At 46.6% G+C, this 20,721-nt stretch overlaps 1 protein-coding gene across 1 annotated transcript in view; it reads left to right on the forward strand.

The window, feature by feature from the left end:
• The window catches only part of LOC144723968 (neurobeachin-like), a 518,054-nt gene that overhangs the window by 396,316 nt on the left and 101,017 nt on the right, over positions 1-20,721 (forward strand). The window contains exons 21-25 of the mRNA XM_078602770.1: positions 3,815-4,007; positions 8,417-9,430; positions 10,217-10,437; positions 12,583-12,736; positions 14,386-14,394. Coding sequence (XP_078458896.1) covers positions 3,815-4,007; positions 8,417-9,430; positions 10,217-10,437; positions 12,583-12,736; positions 14,386-14,394 — 1,591 coding nt within the window. The remainder of the gene's footprint in view (positions 1-3,814; positions 4,008-8,416; positions 9,431-10,216; positions 10,438-12,582; positions 12,737-14,385; positions 14,395-20,721) is intronic.

The following is a 20,721-nucleotide window of genomic DNA, read 5'->3' on the forward strand; positions in this document are numbered from 1 at the left end:
GCCATGCCGGCCTTCATCGGTGCTCGCTAACAGCACTTACCCACTAACCTGTTAAGGCTCTATGTGGGGGTCTTTGTCTTTGTAGGAGTTTAACACTGATTACTACACTGACCTCTATTCCCAGAATGCCAGGTTTGATTTAAATGCATAAACGTCGGTGGTAATTGGTATCCCTGGTCCCTAGCTGGATTGAACTGTCTCGAGATTTCCTCTGCTTAATATTGTGATGTCTGTTATGGTTTGTAGGCAGTCAGGTGGTGCTGCGGTTAGAGTGCTCGACTCAAAACTGGAAGGGTTTCTTTCGGGTTCAAATTGTGGGGTTACGAGATTAAAGTAGGCCAATTTGTGGAAGTGAACAGCGATTGGAAGACTGCAAATCACCAAAGACCGTGTACAAGGGAATGTCCACCACTGACCTAAAATGTGTTTGTCACATGACACTGACTTTGACCACCCTTTCAAAAATGTGGTGTTATCAACTTCGTTGAAGGAAATGTAATTTACATGCCGTGCAGGTCATGAGGGTTACTTAACCGTACTTCCCCACACTGGTCAGTGCCCGTTGATGAAGATGGGGAGCATAGATGTGCAGTACAACAACGGATGTTGATGCACTACCCCCTCTACTGCTCAACATGTAGCCATAGGGCTAATTTACCCGCAATGCACCCGAAATCATCAAACCTCGGAAGCTCAGCAGGTTTGGGCATGGTTAGTGCTTGGATGGGTGACCACCGCAGGTTCGTCATAGGGTTTGCAGGGATAAATGCAGGTATTGTAACAAGCGGTATTGCAATTAACGCCACTTGTTGATGAACCAGCGATTCGACGCTGCCGGCCGGGGTACAGTAATTATAAGGTGGTTCTGGAAATTGCACTTGCCAGAGTGCAAATGCCGTTCCCCTGCAAGTCACCTTTTCCCCTTCTAGCCTTAACAACTACAACAACTACAGCCCGCATTGTAATAATTGACCCTTCACCAATAAAACCGCAGCCTCTTATTAATCACATCGTAACATTTATATATATATCTTTTGTTTGTTAATTTTCTATGTAGCTGTGAATTGAAGGCTTTTTTTTACAAAACACATCTCTAACGACATTCAGGTTAATTAAATGGTTAAGGTTATAAGGTCGACCCTGAGACTTGGACCAAAATGATTCCCCCAAAGTCATGTCCATTTGTTTAATTAAAGGTCGTGTTGGGGATGTGATTTATTGCACCGTTTAACACCGCAGCAACGTCCATGGACCTTGATTTTTGCAGGCATTATCTGAGTGCTTGAAAAATGAGACAACATTTTAGTGCGGTGCAAATGTGTTGAGAATAAAACAAACACATCGACATACACAATCTGCACGCGCGCGCAAACACACAATGAGCCCATTTCTGATTCCTAAAATTCACAACAACCAAGCTTCTCAAAGTATCTTGTTAATTGTATTGTGTACGTGCCCTCAGGAGATGTTTTTTGCCTGGGTGATATATATAATGCATTATTTATTCTGGAATCTGTTTTAAATACGTATTCAATTTTCTTTCAATTGTCACCGCTGTTATCTTATTTTAACTTGGGTTTATCGGCAAAATCATTTTATCCTCGCTTCATGCCAGTGAACGGCCTCTCGAAAAGGTTGTCAGAGAACTACTTCTAATGTTGCTACGGTCGCCTCTTGTCCACACTGCGCGATTGCTGCACATGCCTTGCGAAAGTGGCTTGTTTTCACGTGGCAATCAAACAGAGGCTGAAGTAAGTCAACAACCATATTTAATGAGGGAAGTTTTTGTTTGACTTGGCTCAGATCATTACCTCTCTGCACGTGAGAATGTGGTTTCATTCTAGGTGGTTTCCTCGAATGCAATGCAAGATCTCAGTGGTGTCAGCTCGTTGCTCTGTTGGGGTATTACTCTCCTCGTGGCTACCTCACAGAAGAGCTCAGATTGGTTGATGCAGAGCCACTTTAGAATTGCCGAATGTGGGTTGGAGGGTGTTCGTGATTGAGCCGAAATCTACTTCACGATAAAGTTATCTTTAAGTCATTTTCCATATTTAGTGATAACCTGTGACAAGAACAAAGGCACCCAGAGCTGGCGGTTCATGACACTTTCATCATTTACTCTTGAACCCACCCAACCATCCAGCAAACATGGGATCGTTAGGCCAACGGTGGTCCAATGCTTCCAATCACATGCCAATGTTGGCCCAATGTGACTTTTTTTTGGCACCTCTTGTAGGCCACGTAATAATATACATCTAAACTCAACATGTGGTATCCAGCATTTGCTGCTACTATCACTGTTTATGATCTTTTGTTAGACTTTCACTTGGTGCATTTGCAATTGTTGATTTTCCACAACTGCCAAAAAAAGTTGACTGGGAACTGTGGACAACACCATGAAGACTTGTGACCGATGTTTGCAAAAGTAGTTGTGCCATCTGTGTTGGAAACATCTGAACTTACCCCTGGACCCTGCCCTTTACCAACCCACACTGACCAGCATGGAGAAGTATGGCCAACAACGTCCCATGATAAGCCCAGAGTGAGGAGGTCTTAATCCAACAGCAGATTAGCGAAGAGTTGAAAATTATCTCCTTAATTAGTTGTGCTGTACGTTAATTACGAAGGTAAATTCAGATTTGTGGCCAATTTGTATCTCATTTGAGTACAGAGTGTAGTTTTTATTTTACTCTGCGTGGTTTAAGTTGAATTGTGAGGGAACTACAACAAAGTTTTACACTTCATCTTCAAAATAAGTTTTTTAATATTCTGTTACCATTCCATTGTGCACGTTGCTCCATATATCTGTGTTTAAAAATCGTTCACTGAAGAGAAACCTAGGAGGCTCAGGGCTACTGGAGCACTCATCCTATGCCAGTGGCCTCAGAGATCCTGATTTAATTCCCATCGTTGGCCGTGAATAATTAGGCAATGACTTCTTCGGGCAAAATGGTTCCCATGTGTAACAAGCTTTAATGGTTTCACACCATTGCACCATCGAAAGCCCAAAAATATGCATTTTTTAAAAAGTATTATTTCCAGTCGATTTGGCTCACCCAGCTTTGTGGACTTTGCTTTTATATTTAGTCACAGGGATAGAGCAAATATTCTCCAGCTTATGTTTGCCCTATCATGTACTGGCCTTATTGGGTAAGCGGAGGGATTGGATTTTTTTTAGAGTGAATATGAGCCCAATTGAATCTAATGTTGGTTCTAGGCTTCGTTTAATAATTCCACGCTATCGTTGGGACTATAATAATATTTAAAACATTCCCTCGCGATATAATCAACGGAGTTGTGTATTTTCAGTGATTGATAAAAGCAAGGCAGTAAATAATATACTGTACATTTCAATCCACTAGTGCATGATGTTTCTTCCAAATCATGCAGATGGGGATAGTCAGTTTAACACATAAGCTTTTGTGACCAACATTACCTATAATAGTAATCGAGGTTTTTTCTTCTTTTGGCATAGATTAAACCCCCACACCTGCCTTCGCACCTGATTGGTTCACAAGTGACGACATCACGTTTATCTCTCTACTTTAGACCGAAACAGGATGGTTTCTCCACAACTCGGGCTGCCCACCGGATGACGCTAATTGTAATTACTGGCGAATCGTCGTACTCGAATTGTAAATGTTGTGAGTTTTACTCTCGAAAAGTTTTACTCTCAAAAAGAGCCATATAGCTCAGTGGGCCTTACCTGGTACAATAAAAAAAAATTGTCGGTATTTACCGGTATATGTTTGAAAGTGAGTCTGCACGCGGGGGGGGGGGGGCACGGACGTGACTGCTTTACGTCGGTGCGCAGGTGCCTGCTGCAGTGCTCCGTGTGGCAGGACTGGATGTTCTCGCTCGGCTATATCAACCCGCGCAGCAGCGAGGAGCAGAAGGTTACGGAAATGGTGTACTCCATCTTTCGCATCCTCCTCTACCACGCCATCAAGTACGAGTGGGGTGGCTGGCGCGTCTGGGTCGACACGCTCTCCATTGCCCACTCCAAGGTCAGTGCACGGGAACGCCACGCAGTGCAAGAGGGGAGAGGAGGGTGGGGGGGGGAGAGGAGGGTGGGGGGGGAGAGGAGGGTGGGGGGGGAGAGGAGGGTGGGGGGGGAGAGGAGGGTGGGGGGGGGAGAGGAGGGTGGGGGGGGAGAGGAGGGTGGGGGGGGAGAGGAGGGTGGGGGGGGAGAGGAGGGTGGGGGGGGAGAGGAGGGTGGGGAGGGGGAGAGGAGGGTGGGGGGGGGGGAGAGGAGGGTGGGGGGGGGAGAGGAGGGTGGGGAGGGGGAGAGGAGGGTGGGGGGGGGGAGAGGAGGGTGGGGGGGAGAGGAGGGTGGGGGGGGGAGAGGAGGGTGGGGGGGGGAGGAGGGTGGGGGGAGAGGAGGGTGGGGGGGGGGGGAGGGTGGGGGGGGGAGAGGAGGGTGGGGGGGGGGGGAGCGCCCCTCCTTGTGAGAAGTGCAGCGCTGCTCGACACGGAGGACGTCAAGACAAAGGGGGGTGGTGGACAGTTCTCCTTCACGGCTCGTTTTCCCGGCACGTGAAACGGCAAGGCCTTACTCTTTGGTTCCTTCGGTAATGTCACGTAGAAAGAAAATAAATTAAATAATAGAATACGACGTTTCGATTGCAACACAAGCAGCCGTCATCAGGTAGAACTCAATTTGAGAGAGAGACAAAACACAGACACGGAGACACAAGCAGAGAGAGACAACACAGAGACACACAGAGGGAGACACACAACATAGACACACGGAGACCCAATGCCTCTGTGTCGAGGCCTTTAAATAGAGAGAGAGGGGGGGCAGAGAGAGAGGTGGGTCTGCTGGAGCAGCTGCTGGAGCAAATAAATTAGCATGTCACTGAAAGAATCAACAAGACAGGACTGGTACATTTTAGAGAGATTTGTGTGGAAATCCACAAGGCCTTGTTTACACGACAGCTTGAGGGGGCCCACCCGTCTGAAAAGGCATCGGCCTCGGGGGGCTGTGGGTGTTGTTATAACCTAGCGCGGTCCCGACAAGTAACGCGGTCATTTCAAGCAACACCGCTTTGCCGATTTGATACTTGCTCATGTCACTGAAGCCAAGGTCGAGGTTCAAATAAGTAATTGTGGCCTGCGTTCATCACGGAAAGTTTCTTCAATACTTGCCTAACCTCCGAGATCCGCACTTCCAGTATCCCTACTCTTAGTTCTTTCGGTAAAGTCACGTAGGTAAAAAATGAAATTAATAAAAATAAAACAATAAAAATCACGACGTTTCGGAGGCAACACAAGTCTCCGTCATCAGGTGGGACCGTCACAGCCAGATTTGCTGCATCAAGTATCCCACCATTTATCTGCATCTTTCCCTTGCTCACTTACCTCCGGGTGTCACTCCAACGTCTGTCAGGGTAAACTGTTAACTACCTCGCCTGGTATGCAGGAGGTTGTGGGTTTGATCCCGACCCTGACTTCTGTATGTTTGGAGTTTGCATGTCTCTCTCCCTGTTGTCGCATGGATTTTTCTCCGGGTCCTCCGGTTTTTCCGTCCAAATTTAGAATCAATATGCGTTTTAGAATATCTGGCTGCTATACATGTCCGCATGATAAGCCAATTCGTTGAGCTATCATAGCCCAGTGGGCCTTACCTGGTAAAATAAAAAAAATAGTTGAGTTGAGTTTGACCTGCACCATTCCTTCTGCACACGTGCCTCACTGATGGGAACTTCACCTTCCTGGTCACAGCTGCAGCATCACCCTATCTTGCCATGTTATATTCTCATCAGAACTTCCAAGTTCCTTCTTCTACTCCTGTCATGGAATTCCTGGCATCCTCCTTCTAAGTCTCTTTGACGACCAACTAATTGTACAACTGCGGATGAATTGGCAGTATTGGGAACAGTATTACATAGTGAAATCATCCGCGAGTATGCTCATGTCACAAAACAGGGCAAGCCTGCTGCCATGTGCAGCATTGCATTGCATCACTCAACTTGCGCAATCCTCCACACCTCGAAAATCACCCGCAAATTACTAATTTAGGTTTATAGCAATCATCAACCCCTCCCAGTTGACTCGCGTCCCGCCGCCTGGTTAAACAAAATAAACTTGAATTCGAAACCTCAGTGCATGCCAGCGGTTTCCACATTTTTCATGTTTGACATGCTCTCAGCACATTTTTACATCGAATCTAAATTCTCACCATGTAATGTGGCACGGTGGTTAGAGTGCTTGACTCAAAGCTGTGAGCTCAAGTTCCAGTCAACTCAGCCCACAGCCATTCTGGGCAGATTAAAATAAGTACTAATTTGTGGAATGGTAACACGAGTTGTCCTCTGTATATACTGGCTCCCACCATCGCATTGTGTCAATTTCACCACTGGCTTATGGTCTGTAGTGGACATGAGCACCCATCTTTCACTTTATTAGGAAAAGCTTTTTGTCACTGCTGTACGATTAGAATAAGCAACGCCACAACGCCAATGGTCTCCAGTCAAGAAGCACGCAACACGTTCATGAAATATTGAAACAGCGGTAATCTTGAGTCATGCAAGTGTAGAAACAATGCCCCTTGCCCTCGTAGCACTTCACATCGACCGGCTGCTGTTTGTGCCGGGGATTCTTGGGGCCCAGGTAATTACACCGAGCTGGAGGGCAGGAATGTAGTTTACTTGCTAAATAAGCCATGAGTGTCAGAAAACAGGGAGCGCATTGCTCTTTACTGCTTGCAGCTTGGCACCTCAAGGCCCTGGCACTGACATGGGCTCTTATAATAACCTCCAGAGCTTCAGCAGCAAGGTACAATTATTGTCCTACCTTGCTGAGAAGCAGCATCGGGAGTCCCATTATTAATATCAACCACTTGTCTGGCTGTATAGAAGTTGTAGGCCAATCTCATTCCATTGCTTTGTACAGCTTCAGAAATTGTTCATTCTGAAATATTCCTCGATTGTGTCAATTCGGCTGGTCTATCGTCACGACTTTAATATGTGACGTGCTCAATGTTCTGGATGTGATTCGATCATTACTTGTGTCCCTATACTGTGTTTGCTCACGATCTAGTGGTCCTCTTTAGATCGTGAGCAAACACAGTATAGGGACACAAGTAATGATCGAATGACATCCAGAACATTGGTCCTCATGATCCAGTAAGCAGTCAGTGTTGCTCTTCTTTGTGCTGTGGCCGTGAGCCATTGGTAGAAATTCCACATTCCTGTGCTGGGGCCAATATATCCTGAGAGCAACCAATTTTGACTCTTCACAAAGCGGTACTCGTTTTCATTCTTCATCCTTAACCAGCCGATTCGTTTTTACAAAAATCATTTATCTGTATTTGTGTATATCTGCTAATGCTGCACTCTACTCCTTTGTGGCTTTTTGAAGTTTTAATAATTGTCTTTGCAAGAGAGTACGAGATTACATTCGTATTTAATGCAGCGCAGTAGAACTCCTCATGTCTAAACTGAAAAGGGGATGCGATTGGCAGACCCTATTTCTCTGTTTATCCACACACTATACACCTTGTCCACTTGGAAATGCGTGGATAAACACAAGGACGTTTGGGAGCAACATCTCGGTCACTCATCTTGGCTGTGATTTTGCATGGATAATGAATTATATCCTCGTGGGAGATAACTTTCACGTCAGCTGTGGGTTAGGTCTGCAAAAAAGCATGCAAATTAGGACGAATTCGCCATCCAATTCTGCGTTTTTTCATTTTATTCCTGCGTTTGCATGGATAATAGAGATGAATTAGTCGTGCCTGCAGTGACCACCTCTGGGAGACACTTGTCCATGGAGAAATGTCACCATTATCACTTCTGATCTTACAACTGCCTAGGCATCATCATCATTGACATCACCGTTGCTGTTGACTAGGCCAGCCGACCACCTCCAACATCAGCACTGCCATCAGCACTGCCACCACCATCACCACCACCACCTCTATCACTGCCACCACCAGCACCACCTCCACTTCACCACCTCCATTACTGCCACCACAAGCACCACCAGCACCAGCACCACCACTAATACCACCACCACCACCATCACCACCGCCACCACCCAGTGAAATAATTCAGAATATAATGAATATTGGTGAAATGTGGAAAATAAATACAAGGCGTATAGACCGAGCCACTTAGTGATATTTTACATTAAAATAATGATTGATGGTCATTTCGGTAAGTAATATATCTGGCATTAGTAAACAAGGACCACTTTGTTGGACGTTCATAAATGCTCTATTATGAAGTGGCCGGCTCAATCCGTAGGAATTCACAATTCCCACCAGTTTACTTGGGTCCCATGACAAGCGCGCTGGCAACGATCGTCGCGTCACGTGCAAAACGAGCAACAAGCCGGGCTGGCCGACGGAGCTCATGACAATCTCGCGTCACCCCGTGTCCCCCCCTCCCCCCCCGCCCCCCGGGGTCAGGTGACCTACGAGGCACACCGCGAGTACCTGGCCAAGATGTACGAGGAGTACCAGCGGCAGGAGGAGGAGAACATCAAGCGTGGCAACAAGGGCACGGTGAGCACCATCTCGGGCCTGTCGGCCGCCCAGCTGCGCAGCGCGCTCGACGGCCCGCAGCTGCGCGAGCTGGAGGAAGGGGCCGACGCGCGCGCGCACAGCCCCTCGGACGGCGAGGCCGACCTCCGGCCACCCCCCATCGAGGTGCACAACTTCCTGGCGGAGAGCGAGACGGCCTCGGTGGGGGCGGCCGTCGTGGCCGTGGGTGTGGCCCAGGGCGGAGGGGCGGTGCAGGCCGTGAGCAGCGGCACGCAGGAGCTGCAGGACCTGCTCGGGGGCGGGGATGACCTGCGTGCCGAGAAGGTGGAGGCCACGGAGGTGAAGATGGATGAGGCGGATCTGACGCCAGAGACGCCCATGGCCGGCATCCTCCTGCCCAATTCGATGCTCAACGACATCGACGCGCCGGCTCCTCGGCTGCCTTCCTCCTCGGCGGTGGACGGCAACGACATCTGCAAGCTGGACGAGCTGGGCGAGTCTACCCTCACCACGATGGTGCAGGGCTCAAGCGACCTGCTGATCCCTGGCGAGTTTTTGGTAGAGAAAAGAACATCTGAATTCCCCTGCATCCCTCCCCCCGACAGCACGAGCTCAGACTTGAAAATCCTCGACTCTGAGCCGGACCTGCCGCTCATTGACACCGATGAGATCTTGGAGGGTCCCCTCAGCACCATAAGCCCCAGCTCCGACCTGAAGCCTCCGGAGGAGTTTGACCAGCAGCTGGGGGCGGTGGCTGATGTCACCAAGCAGGCGTCGCTGTCCTCTGATGCAGGGGTAGAGTGTGCAGATGTGGAAGTCGGCACGGTGAAGGCCATCTCCAACCTGGACGCTGCCAGCGTCACGTCGGACGCCGAGAAGTCCGACGATGGGAAGGAGGTCGGGAAGGAGCTCCGGAAAATACAGACGACCTCCACCCAGGTACCGGCAGTCCGCACGCATTCATCCGCATATTATGGCAGATCGAATTCTTGAGCTGCGCAGGTTTTAGATTGTATTCATGTTTTAGCATTAATTTAATTTGTCTCAGATTAGTGGTACACAGAGCATGCCTACATTGGTGGCTCAGAGCCAGTGGGACACATTCCACATTCCTACAACTCGAGCCAGATCATCTATAGGATCATCACTGTTTATTTATTGAATCAACTGCCACTCGTGATGCAAGCGCTCTCATTGCAGTGCCATCCAGTTGTATACTTTTGGTGTGGATAGAACTTCCTAAAGTTTTTTTTTCCCTGAAGTGCAATGATGGACTTTGTGTTTCAACCAACATGTCATTGTTTAAGCTTATGTTTTCATAATCTTCCCACAAGCACGTTATTCCTCGTGAGTTAAGCTATATTTAATAATCTATGGCCTTTAAACAATATATGTTATAGGAGAGTGAGTAAACGTTTAACACGTCTAGTGGTGCTCTTGGCAGAGCGAGTGTTTGACTCCCAGTTGGAATTCCGTAAATTTAATTTCCTTTCTGGGTCAACTCAGCCCACCATCTCTCTGGGGTTAGTCAATTCACTCTGCGGGACACTAAAAGTGATCATCCTTTCGAGAAATCTACTCCCACCTCATTAAGGAATGCTGAATTGTCACCGCTGACCGTATGTGAGAACTGTCTCGGATTTATTTGGACATGGGAAACGGCTTACAGCTTGAGACTCTGAGAGTTCATAGCGGTTCACGCTCGTTTGAAATGCCCGCACGCAGTCGATGCAGCAGGGCAAGGCGGGCCTGGTGAAGGAGCGGGATCTAGGCGTGGACCTGGGATTCCGCGGGATGCCCATGACAGAGGAGCAGCGTCGGCAGTTCAGCCCGGGACCCCGCACCACCATGTTCCGCATCCCAGAGTTCAAATGGTCGGCCATGCACCAGCGCCTGCTCAACGACCTACTCTTCGCCCTGGAGACAGACATCCACATCTGGAGGAGGTGGGTGAAATCAAGAAAAACATGCGATTCCTCAGTGAGCGGTTGTTTGGAGATACACAATCGTAAGGGATAAAGGTACAGGTGGCAGTACCTGCAATTTCTTTGTCACGGAACTGCTGGCAGAAGGGTCTCCACTCGAGTGAGCTCTGGAGAGCCCCTCCAGAGGATATTTTGCCTGACGGAGGTCTTGTAAGAGGTGGGGAATTCACACACTTTACTCCACTATGCAAGGCCTTCCGATCGTCTCACTGTGTTGTACCCATTTGTACTGCTGTATGAAAAGTGCTCGCAATAATTGTGCTCTGTTTTGGAAAATCGTTGTAAATAAATGAACAGTTAAATAGGTGTATTTACTTGTTTGGATGAACGAAGATTTAATCAGGAAAGCAATGGGACTTCCTGATCTGCCAGTAGCATTGTGTATACAAGTCAAACCCTGTGCTGGCTGTGACTCAGCCCTTCGTAAGCCACCGAAACGTGACACACGGCGATTTGAACCCCACCATGTTGTTGGGTGGAGTAGAGGTCACTGCATTGCATTCATTTATTTTACCCGTAATTGACTGTAGTGTCTTATGCACCATCAGGTTGCACTCGTTACACACAGAGTGCTTTCCACAAATAAACCACACCATTTTGATGATTTCGTTAAAGAGCATAAACCATCATGCAAACTCCGGTCATCCTCGCAGCGGCTTTTGGCTATCCATTGAACAAAGACGGTCACTGCATCACGCGCTTTCAGATGCACTTCTGCGGCCGTCTGAAACGCTCTTCCTTTCCGATATTAGGAAGCCACTGGAGCTATGTACTTTTAAATCATCTAGATTGAAAACTAATTTTTTTTATAACTGCTTTTTGTGTTCAGTTTGTTTTCCTTCCCCGGCCCTTCCAATTAGCACAGTTGGCTACGTATGGTGCGAAAGAAGTTCAACATACATAGATCATGATGCTTCAGAGATTCCCGGCTATGTTTCTGATACTGAGTGTGGCATTAGCTTGATTGAAAAAAGTAAAAGTCCAAATTTAATGAAATGCCCATGTATGTTGAACCGTGTTAATCGCAAGGCTAAAATCGCTCTAAAATCTCTCTAAGGAACGGGAGCTTGTCAGCGACGTTTGAGGCCACCTCCCGCTGCAATGCTGCATTCAATTTTAACTCGGCCAGAAATTCTCATTTTTGCCAGATAAAGCAAAAATCCCCGTAGGCTAGCATTCTTTAAGGTTTCTCGGCTGGAGCCCTTTCTTTTCTGTCTGGTTAGGTCTCACCTCCCTTGCAATCAAGGCATTGCCTTAAAGGCTGAAAGATCTGGGACTCTAACCAATGAACCTTGACCTCGGAGGCGCGGAAGCTACCACCAGACCGGAACGCTCGTGAGCGTTCGGGCTTTCATCGACCCGTGTTGTGAAATCATGACCTTGTTTCGGGTGCTGGAGCTCTCCGTAGTTATCAACGGCTCCTTTGAGAGGCGCCGCATTCGTCCCGAGCTGGCTGTCTCGCAAACAAACACAATGAGGGCTTCTCTTTTGTATGGCCTCGGCAGATTGGGGCCACGTTTTACGGCACCTTCATGACACGTGATCAAAGGTGGCCGACGATCTCGGATAATCTGAACTGCAGCGTGTTGTGATGTGTCATTCATAACACCTGCGCCAGTGTTATTTTTGTTTGCGGTGTGCGGTGGGAGCTGCGGTGCAGCGGTTATCATCACCTCTCTGCCGCAAAAAAAACGGTGACTTGAAATCGGTTCCATGAGTAACATAACGGAGGCGGGCGATATCGCAACGTCTCCCTTGGTTCACTCGCCCTTAAATGAGTACCTGATACAGTCTGTGAATGTCAGCACTTGACAGACAAATGTGGCCAAGCATGGTGCTGACCACCCCGTCGGGTGATATGCTGGCCTTAATAGGTGCTCATTCAAAGTACTTTTCCCCCAGCAGTCTCTGTGGCCACAAGGCATTTTATGTGGTGGGTTTCTAGAAAATCCGCCAATTTGTGGGACTGTGCCTACCTTCATAGGCGTCCGCTTACAGCACATGCTGCGGCAGTCTCTTAGGCTATGAGAGCGGATGTTTGCCTCTGTGTGTGCTCCTCGTGTACTGCCCCAGGAGGGTGCCATCAATTGCTTCCTCCTGTTTCAGCCACACGACGAAGACAATCATGGACTTCGTCAACAGCAACGAGAACATCATCTTTGTGCACAACACCATTCACCTCATTTCCCAAATGGTGGATAACATCATCATCGCCTGTGGGGGCATTCTGCCCCTGCTGTCTGCGGCAACTTCCCCTTCGGTGAGCATCCCCCCTCCTCCTCCTCCTGCCTTACAGCTGCGCATGAAGCACCTTGAATCAGAATCAGAAAATGTATTTAGACTGGAGGAATACGAAGAGCTACAAAGCTTTTTTTCCCTGATGTCCAGGAGGGGGTGGGTAAGAGCGCTACAACAACAAACAATACAAAACACACGATAGTAGAGTAAAGTACAAGAAAGGTAAACAAATCACCCAAACACAAACAAATAACACTCAACCATCCCCAACCTACCAGGCAAAGCCCACTGAGGTATTCACTTATTTTTCAGAAGCAACCTGACCACAAATGATAGCTCAACAAAGTGGTCCATCATTTGGACTTTTCTAGCACCAAAATAATCTAAATAATCTCAATGCAAGTTTCTAAATGTGGAGAGAAAAGCCGGAGGAACCAGAGAAAAAATTCACGCGACCACGGGGAGAACATGCAAACTCCAAATGTATGTCTTTCACCTCTTACCCAAGACTCTAGTCCTGGACTTCACATCACAGGTATTATGCAGAAGCATCATCATCATCAGCGCTTTGTATTTTATGTTGTGGAGAACACGAGACACAAAATAAATAAGCAGTCGATGTGCCTCCTTACAATATCTGTCCCTCTACCAAAGAATATAACTGGCCCAGAGTTTGCTTGTGTTGTTTAAATTATGCATTCCCAGAAGGCTGTTCACCTGATGGGACGTGTCAGAAATCCTTGCGTGTTTTTTGTTGTTGTTGTTGTATATCTAGAGACAGATATGTGAAGGCGGTGGCTTGTCTGCTGATTTATTTTATAGGACAGCAGCTTGGCTGAAAGGGGGATGGGTGACCCAGAATGAAGGACATAGTTACCTCACCCAACAGTGTCATGGGAACAATACGTTTAATTATCACACGAGGTAGCTGAGTGTGTGCTTGCATGATAATGAAATGCATTGCTCGTGTCAAGAGGCTGGATTTGAGAATGTGCACCAGACAAAAAACGGCAAGGCGACCAAACACACAGCCACCTAGCCCACACCACACAGTGCACGATAATTGTTGTACTCTAAATACGATCTATTGATACAATTTGAAATCCGATTATAGAGTTTAAAAGCTCATGGCGGAGCCAGAATATTTACTGAAATTAATGATGCGCATGAAATTATTCTGATAGATTCATCAATTAAAATCAAGCACTTTGCTTTAAGTGCATGCACTGCATCACAAATTTAGGCACCCTTTACTCCAAACTCACACGTGCACGTGGTTCATGAAGATTCAAAATGTTTGTGTAAATTTCACAAAATATTCTATATTTAATGTAAAGCTTTCGTGACTGCAGGGATTCATATTCTTGGTTCTTTCGGTAAAGTCACGTAGAAGGGAAATAATAAAGTAAAGCAAATATATTGTATTGTTTAATATTTTTATTATTTTATAATTTCCCTTCTACGTGACTTTACCGAAAAAACCAAGAAAATATTCTATATTACAATGGAACAAAATGGCGCATGGACAAAACTTTAACATTCACACTGCCTCGTATAGCATTCGGTCTTTCTAAAAATCACTGACTGTGTTAAAAAAAAATGGTATTCAGTTACTGCTTGTTTTTGAATTAATCCGATTGCGTGTTCTCTCCTGTCTTTTGCCTTTTTCAGGGTTCAAAGGTCAGTAACGATTCTCTATTCATCATCTTGTCATCTTTCAGACCAGTAGGCTTGTTGACATTTACATACATTGTTACGCTTTGTGCTGCAATCAGCGTTGCAAATGTTGTCTCTCATTGTGTGCCACTTCATCGAATTCAAATTAATACCATAATGGTGCTTCCAGGAATTTTAGTTGTATTATGAGCTTGATTGCCATGTGACTCGCATGGCCTTTGTTCACAACAATTGTCAACCATGCAGACCTCGAATGATGACATTGTATTAATTCCAATAGACGTAAATGTGTGGTGGCTCTAAAACAAAACAAAAAGTCTACTTTTACCATCCAATATGTATTAAAATGTATTAATCAAGTCAGTGGTAGTATGGTTAGAGCGCTGCACTATATTGTAAGCAGAGTGAGTTCAAACTAAGCGATGGGATTGACATCGTGTATCATTATTTGTTTCTTTCGGTTAAGTCACGTCTAAAGATAAAATAATAAATTAAATTAAATAATAGAATACGACGTTTCGATTGCAACACAAACAATCATCATCAGGTATAATGAAATAGCGATATAAAATCTAACCAGAAAACTATAGACAGACATATTAGCAGACAGATATCACCAAGATACATAGCGAGAGCAACACAGGTAACAGAGAGGGGTGATCGTCTCTGTGTGGTGGCCTTAAATAGACAGAGGGGGGCGGAGGCAGAGAGAGGGAGGAGGGTTAGAGAAAAAATTAGCATATCAATGAGTGGTCAACAGACGTGGTGCTGCGAATGCGATGGACATTGCATCATTCAAATGTATCTAGGCCTGAAATGATTAATCCAAAAATCGGATAAACATCCCGAGCGTGCATATATCTTACACTAAATCATAGTTGTGTTGTTATTTCATCCATACATTGTTCAGAATTTGGCCACTGCAAGTCAGTGAATGCTGGATCTCCGATCCATCCAAGAGAGTTTGTAATTCCCAGTGAGTTTTGTGCGTCAGCTCCTGTCACAAATATGCAAACCCTGATGGGATCACGTTGTCTTCTTTGATTTCACCTCAGAGTTCTCTGACTACAATTGCTCTGTTCCTTTCCGTCCTCTCCTCATGAAATCATATTTGCATCTCTGTAATGTATGTAATGTGTGTGTGAGCGTCGTAATTTCTCATTACATTGAACATTTAAATCGGCTTTAAAGTGCACTTAATTGCCATTGAAAACGTGCCGCTCTGCATCGCAATAACTCTCTCAATGTTTCCTGCCGGTCGTGAAGAGTAGGAAACGAGAGTCTGCGTGTAATAGAGTGCAACAGTTGATACCGCGTTGGCTCGTCTGAGATAAATGTCACCGGACAAGACGAATGGGAGCGAAACAAAAGTCACGGAGAAAAAGTTTGCTCGACAATAACAGTGAAACGGTCTGTTTTCATCGGTGTTACGCCTCCACTTTCCTGCCTGAAACAGTGGCCTCCTCCATTGTGCATTGTATTTTCATACTTACCATTGCAACGTTCATTTGTCTACATTATCTCGTCGTCGTGGTGCTGCGTGATATCTCCTGCTACCGTCAAAGCAAACTTGCACACACTCTTGTTGTGATTCACGAATCGAGCGCAAATGTCATATTTGCCGCTGTAGTAATATCAGCTCGCCTCGAAAGTTAAATTTTTGTTGTGCTTAATTGTTCATTGCTATCCACGCACATGCGCATGCATGTGTGGGAATCATAATGAGAAATCATGCATTTGTAACAGAATCGCTTTACAATTATTTGGCATTGCTATTTCAGTGCGTCATTTAACCCACTTAAAAGCCAATAATGGCGCAATGACTTGTGTCTGCACATGTATGCATAAGGCTGAGAATTATTATTCAGCGCTCTCTTCGATAACTAAGCCCCTTTACCCACCCTGCTTCCTCACCCCCCCCCCTCGCCTCACCCAACGCCAGCCCACCCAGCCCATGCCACCCTCATCTCCTTTGCATTCCAGCACGATGCTTACATTAAACTTTTCCTATTCCCATAAGATTCCCCCATCAGGTGGACATGGATTGCACGTCTCTGTTGATTAAACTGTAATTGACCCTCTGACAGCATGTGTACTTTGTCTTGCAGTAGTTCCTGCTGCATAACTATTTCAATTTGTGGGTTCACTGGCAACCGTGATACAATTAAGCTAGGAATATTATACCGTGGAAACGAAAATTGCACTCTTCGTGTTTACAAGACTCTGGGTCATCAAATATTTTTACGAGTTTTTTTTTTACTGTCAACTTTAATCAGAGGCGATGCAGTCCCACCTCGTAGAAGCTAGAGTGCATGCGGTTTGCATGAATGTGTGACAATGGCCCTTGTGTAACCATGAGACATTCAACAATCCAACCCAAGTGCTTCGATTAATAATTTTCGTCACATTTCGATTTAAAGCTTTCGTGACTGCAGGGATTCATCTTATTGGTTCTTTCTGTATAGTCACGTAGAAGGGAAATTATAAAATAATAAAAATAAAACATCATATTATTTTATTATTTCCCATTCTACGTGACTTTACCGAAAGAACCAAGAAGATTAATTTTCGTCACAATTTAGCATCACGATCCAATCGGAAGAATCGATCCTTTTTGTTAAATTTTTACTGTCTCATTTGTATTGTTTATTGGGGTTCCCTCCCTCCTCCGTGCTTGTTTAGATGCCTGCATCTTGAACTGAAGGGTTTGTTACAATGGGTGAATTGGTGCCTTATTGCATGCCGCATGTGTAAGCATTGAATGTTATATGTACCTAACAAAAAGGCAGTGCACTCTAATACATTCAAGGTCCTAGCTCAGTGGTGGGAGAGCCAGTATTTTTTCAAAACCAATCTGTACGTACATAAAATATGTCGAGTACTCGTTATATTCTCCCTGGAAGGATGCGAGGCGAGACAAGAGTGGAGCCCCAACCAGGGTTTGAACTCGCAACCTTTCCGTTGTGAGTCGGATACCCTTTGCACAGCGCACCACCCCACGGGATCACGTGTTTCTTACCTGTGTTAGCAACAACTGCAGTGGGATGTTTACAAAAGTGAGTCCGTTTCTTTTTCTTCCCTCCGCTGACCCAACGTTCTGTTCTTCGTAGCACCTCCTCATGCATATTAGGTTCATGAATTATTCAGTGGCAAAGTCTACAAAATGAATTTAGCATTCATCCATGTATGCTCATACCTATGCGTGCAGAATATGTACACACACCCCTGTCAGTCTGCAGTTGACATGAGTGACTGAAACCGTGTGGTCCAAGTGTCGCTGTGTAAAGCTCACATGAGTGTGTATGTTCCCTTGGTCATATGAGAGCGTCTTGCATGTCCCTCCGGTTATACATTCCTCAGCCTTGTGTGCATATTCGTGCTCAGTTTGTACGCGTGCTTGTGTGCACACTAGCATGTTGTGCGCCGTCACTGAAAGCAGAGCATTCTGTTGACGTGCGCGCCTTCGTCCACACGCGTTGCACTGCAAATTAATTTCGGGAGCGCATTATGGAAATTTAGAATACATTTTCAACTATAAAAGTTCAGCCTAATTTCGTACACGTTTCCCACGTGCATTTTATTCACTGCTCTGAATAATATATACGCGTATTATTTTTTTTAACTCTTTGAATTAATAACAGCAAAGGTGGCAGTGGGGCCCAAGGGACAGAGGCACCAGTATCAGAACAGAGAAAGTTGCTCTTTGATCCTGGGTTTGGGCCCGAGGCAGGGAAGCTATATAATAAAAATTGTCCTCTATCTAAAACAGTTTCTACGTACATAATGTTGAATAGTTTCAAGGTGTAAGCGTTGACAATTGTCTCAAATAATGTTGTCTTCACGCTTACATATGCATCGACGGTAATCACGGCCGTAGTTCTAGCTCGTTGTGTCATCGTCAGAGATGAGAAGCTCGACTGGCTGGTATGGGCTGAAAAGTGGTGTCTTTTTGAGGTCGTCACTTTTTCTGCAGGGGGATATTCCTTTGAGGGTTGTGTTTACGTTGTGCGTCCTTTTGATCACGTGTATCGCTTGGGCAGGGCACGTGGCAAGGAGGGGGACGATGGCCGGTGGTCAAGAGTAGTGGTGGATTGGCAGGCAACGGCTGCAACGCGTCCGGGATGACATCTACTGTGGTGATGCAGCGATGAGATCAGCTCGTCGGGTGTACTCGCTCGGCGTGTTGTTTCGTTTAGAGTATTTGGCTGCTGTGAATTATCCACACTTTACGCAACTTTGTCGAGCTATCATTTGTGGCCAGGTCGCTTCTGGAAAAGAGCTACGTAGCTCAGTGCGGCCTTACCTGCTAAAATAGAAATAGAACCATGAAGGATGGTGACGACTTGGGGAGGCCTTCATCCTGCAGTGGATTCACCATACCCAACGATGATGATAACGATTCATCACAGTGCTTTCTTTCGTATAGCACCAGGATGTGGATATCACGCATCCCATCGCAGTCTTTGACAATACGTTGGCATGTTAACCGTGCTGCTCTGGATACACTCTCATGGCAGCCTAGCGGGAATGTACGACTTTTTCTCTTGCTTAGAATTGAAATGAAGCGTTGTTGAGCAAGGTTGGCACAGCCAACAAGGTCCAGGTGTATCAGTGTTTTTTCAGCGTTTACGTAAATAAAAAGGACACCATGGTATGTCATCTGGTCTGTTTTAATCCAGATTATACCGCTTTACTCAACACTCCAATACGATTCCCAAACGTGTCTTAGTTGTGTTACTTCGCAGTAATGGCTCCATCTTTAAGCCGTAGGAAGATACATGGGCGTGTGGCAATTCACCACTCTCAGAATGTGGTGCAATTTGTGCATGATGGCGTGACAATGCGTTGTTATGATTCGGGGTCAAGATTCCATTAAATAATAATGATGAATTGTTGATTATTTAGTATTATAAGTTGTTGATCATTATTATCATGTTTTCAGTTGTGGTGCATCTAGAGCCTAAAATGACTGCTTCAGTTACACGAAGCCTTTGCGTGCAACAAATAGAAAGTCCAAATAATTGGTTTTCACTCACGATATGTATACTCCATCGTGAGCATAATACATTGTATTCTATGAATGCATGCATTGTTACATGCTTAGTGGGTACCCATATTTGGATTCGAAAGAATTAATTTCCATTCATAAAGCAATGATTTAAAGCTATCATTTAGCATTGTGTACTTTTTTCTGTGGTTATTATTTATACACTATTATATAAAATTGTTAGATCCTGATTATACAGGTAGGAACAACAGGTTCCACACTGCCCACCAGGGATTATTTGTCTGTCTGTCATGCATATTTGTCTGTTGTGCACGAATGCGCTTTCCAACCAAGTTCCTACTTGCCCACTCTGAAGGAACGTGTTTGATTACTCTGATTGCTCGATTTTCTTTGATTTACCTGGTCAGAAGACTTGCATTTATACAGCAGTACAATTGTATCCTTATGTTGGTGAAGCCAAAGTAGGGTCTCCCACCACATAATAGGGCTTAATACTGGTAGGAACCTCCTGGTTACACCAGCCCACAGGGGATTATTGTGTCCGTCCGTCGTGCAGGGAGGGGCGGGGTGGGGAGGGAAGGGCTGGGTGGAGAGGGGAGGGTGGGGCTGGGTGGGGAGGGTGGGGAGGGGCTGGGTGGGGAGGGTGGGAAGGGGCTTGGTGGGGAGGGTGGGGAAGGGGCTGGGTGGGGCGGGTGGGGCTGGGTGGGGGTGGGGCTGGGTGGGGAGGGGCTGGGTGGGGAGGGGCTGGGTGGGGAAGGTGGGGAGGGGCTTGGTGGGGAGGGTGGGGCTGAGTGGGGCTGGGTGGGGGGTGGGAAGGGTGGGGCTGGGTGGTGAGGGGCTGGGTGGGGAGGGTGGGGAGGGGCTGGGTGGGGAGGGTGGGGAGGGGCTTGGTGGGGAGGGTGGGGAAGGGTCTGGGTGGGGATGGGTGGGGGGTGGGAAGGGTGGGGCTGGGTGGGGGGGTGGGAAGGGTGGGGCTGGGTGGGGAGGGGCTGGTCACCCCGTGGTGCCCTTATAAAACTCAACGTTTAACCTACTCACGCCGGCTTGTGCCCGCCCTCACAGTCGGGCATATTTGCGGAATACACCACGCCGCCGTTGACCCTGGCCATTGACCGAGCAACCCAACGTTCCTACCAGCTCCCTCCGCAGGAATGTGTTTCAAAATGCGTGCAACTCGTTGCTTGACCTGGGCTGTCAATGTATATTCTGCATTGCTGAAGCAGAGGCCACGATCCTCATAAGATGTCCCACAAAGTGTTACAGAGTTTAGTGACCCAGAAAACGCGATGGGGGCCGAGTCGACTTTTCACCGAAATTTGAAC

Source organism: Lampetra planeri, chromosome 19 (assembly GCF_965212315.1).
Source record: "Lampetra planeri chromosome 19, kcLamPlan1.2.h2, whole genome shotgun sequence".
Taxonomy (NCBI): domain Eukaryota; kingdom Metazoa; phylum Chordata; class Hyperoartia; order Petromyzontiformes; family Petromyzontidae; genus Lampetra; species Lampetra planeri.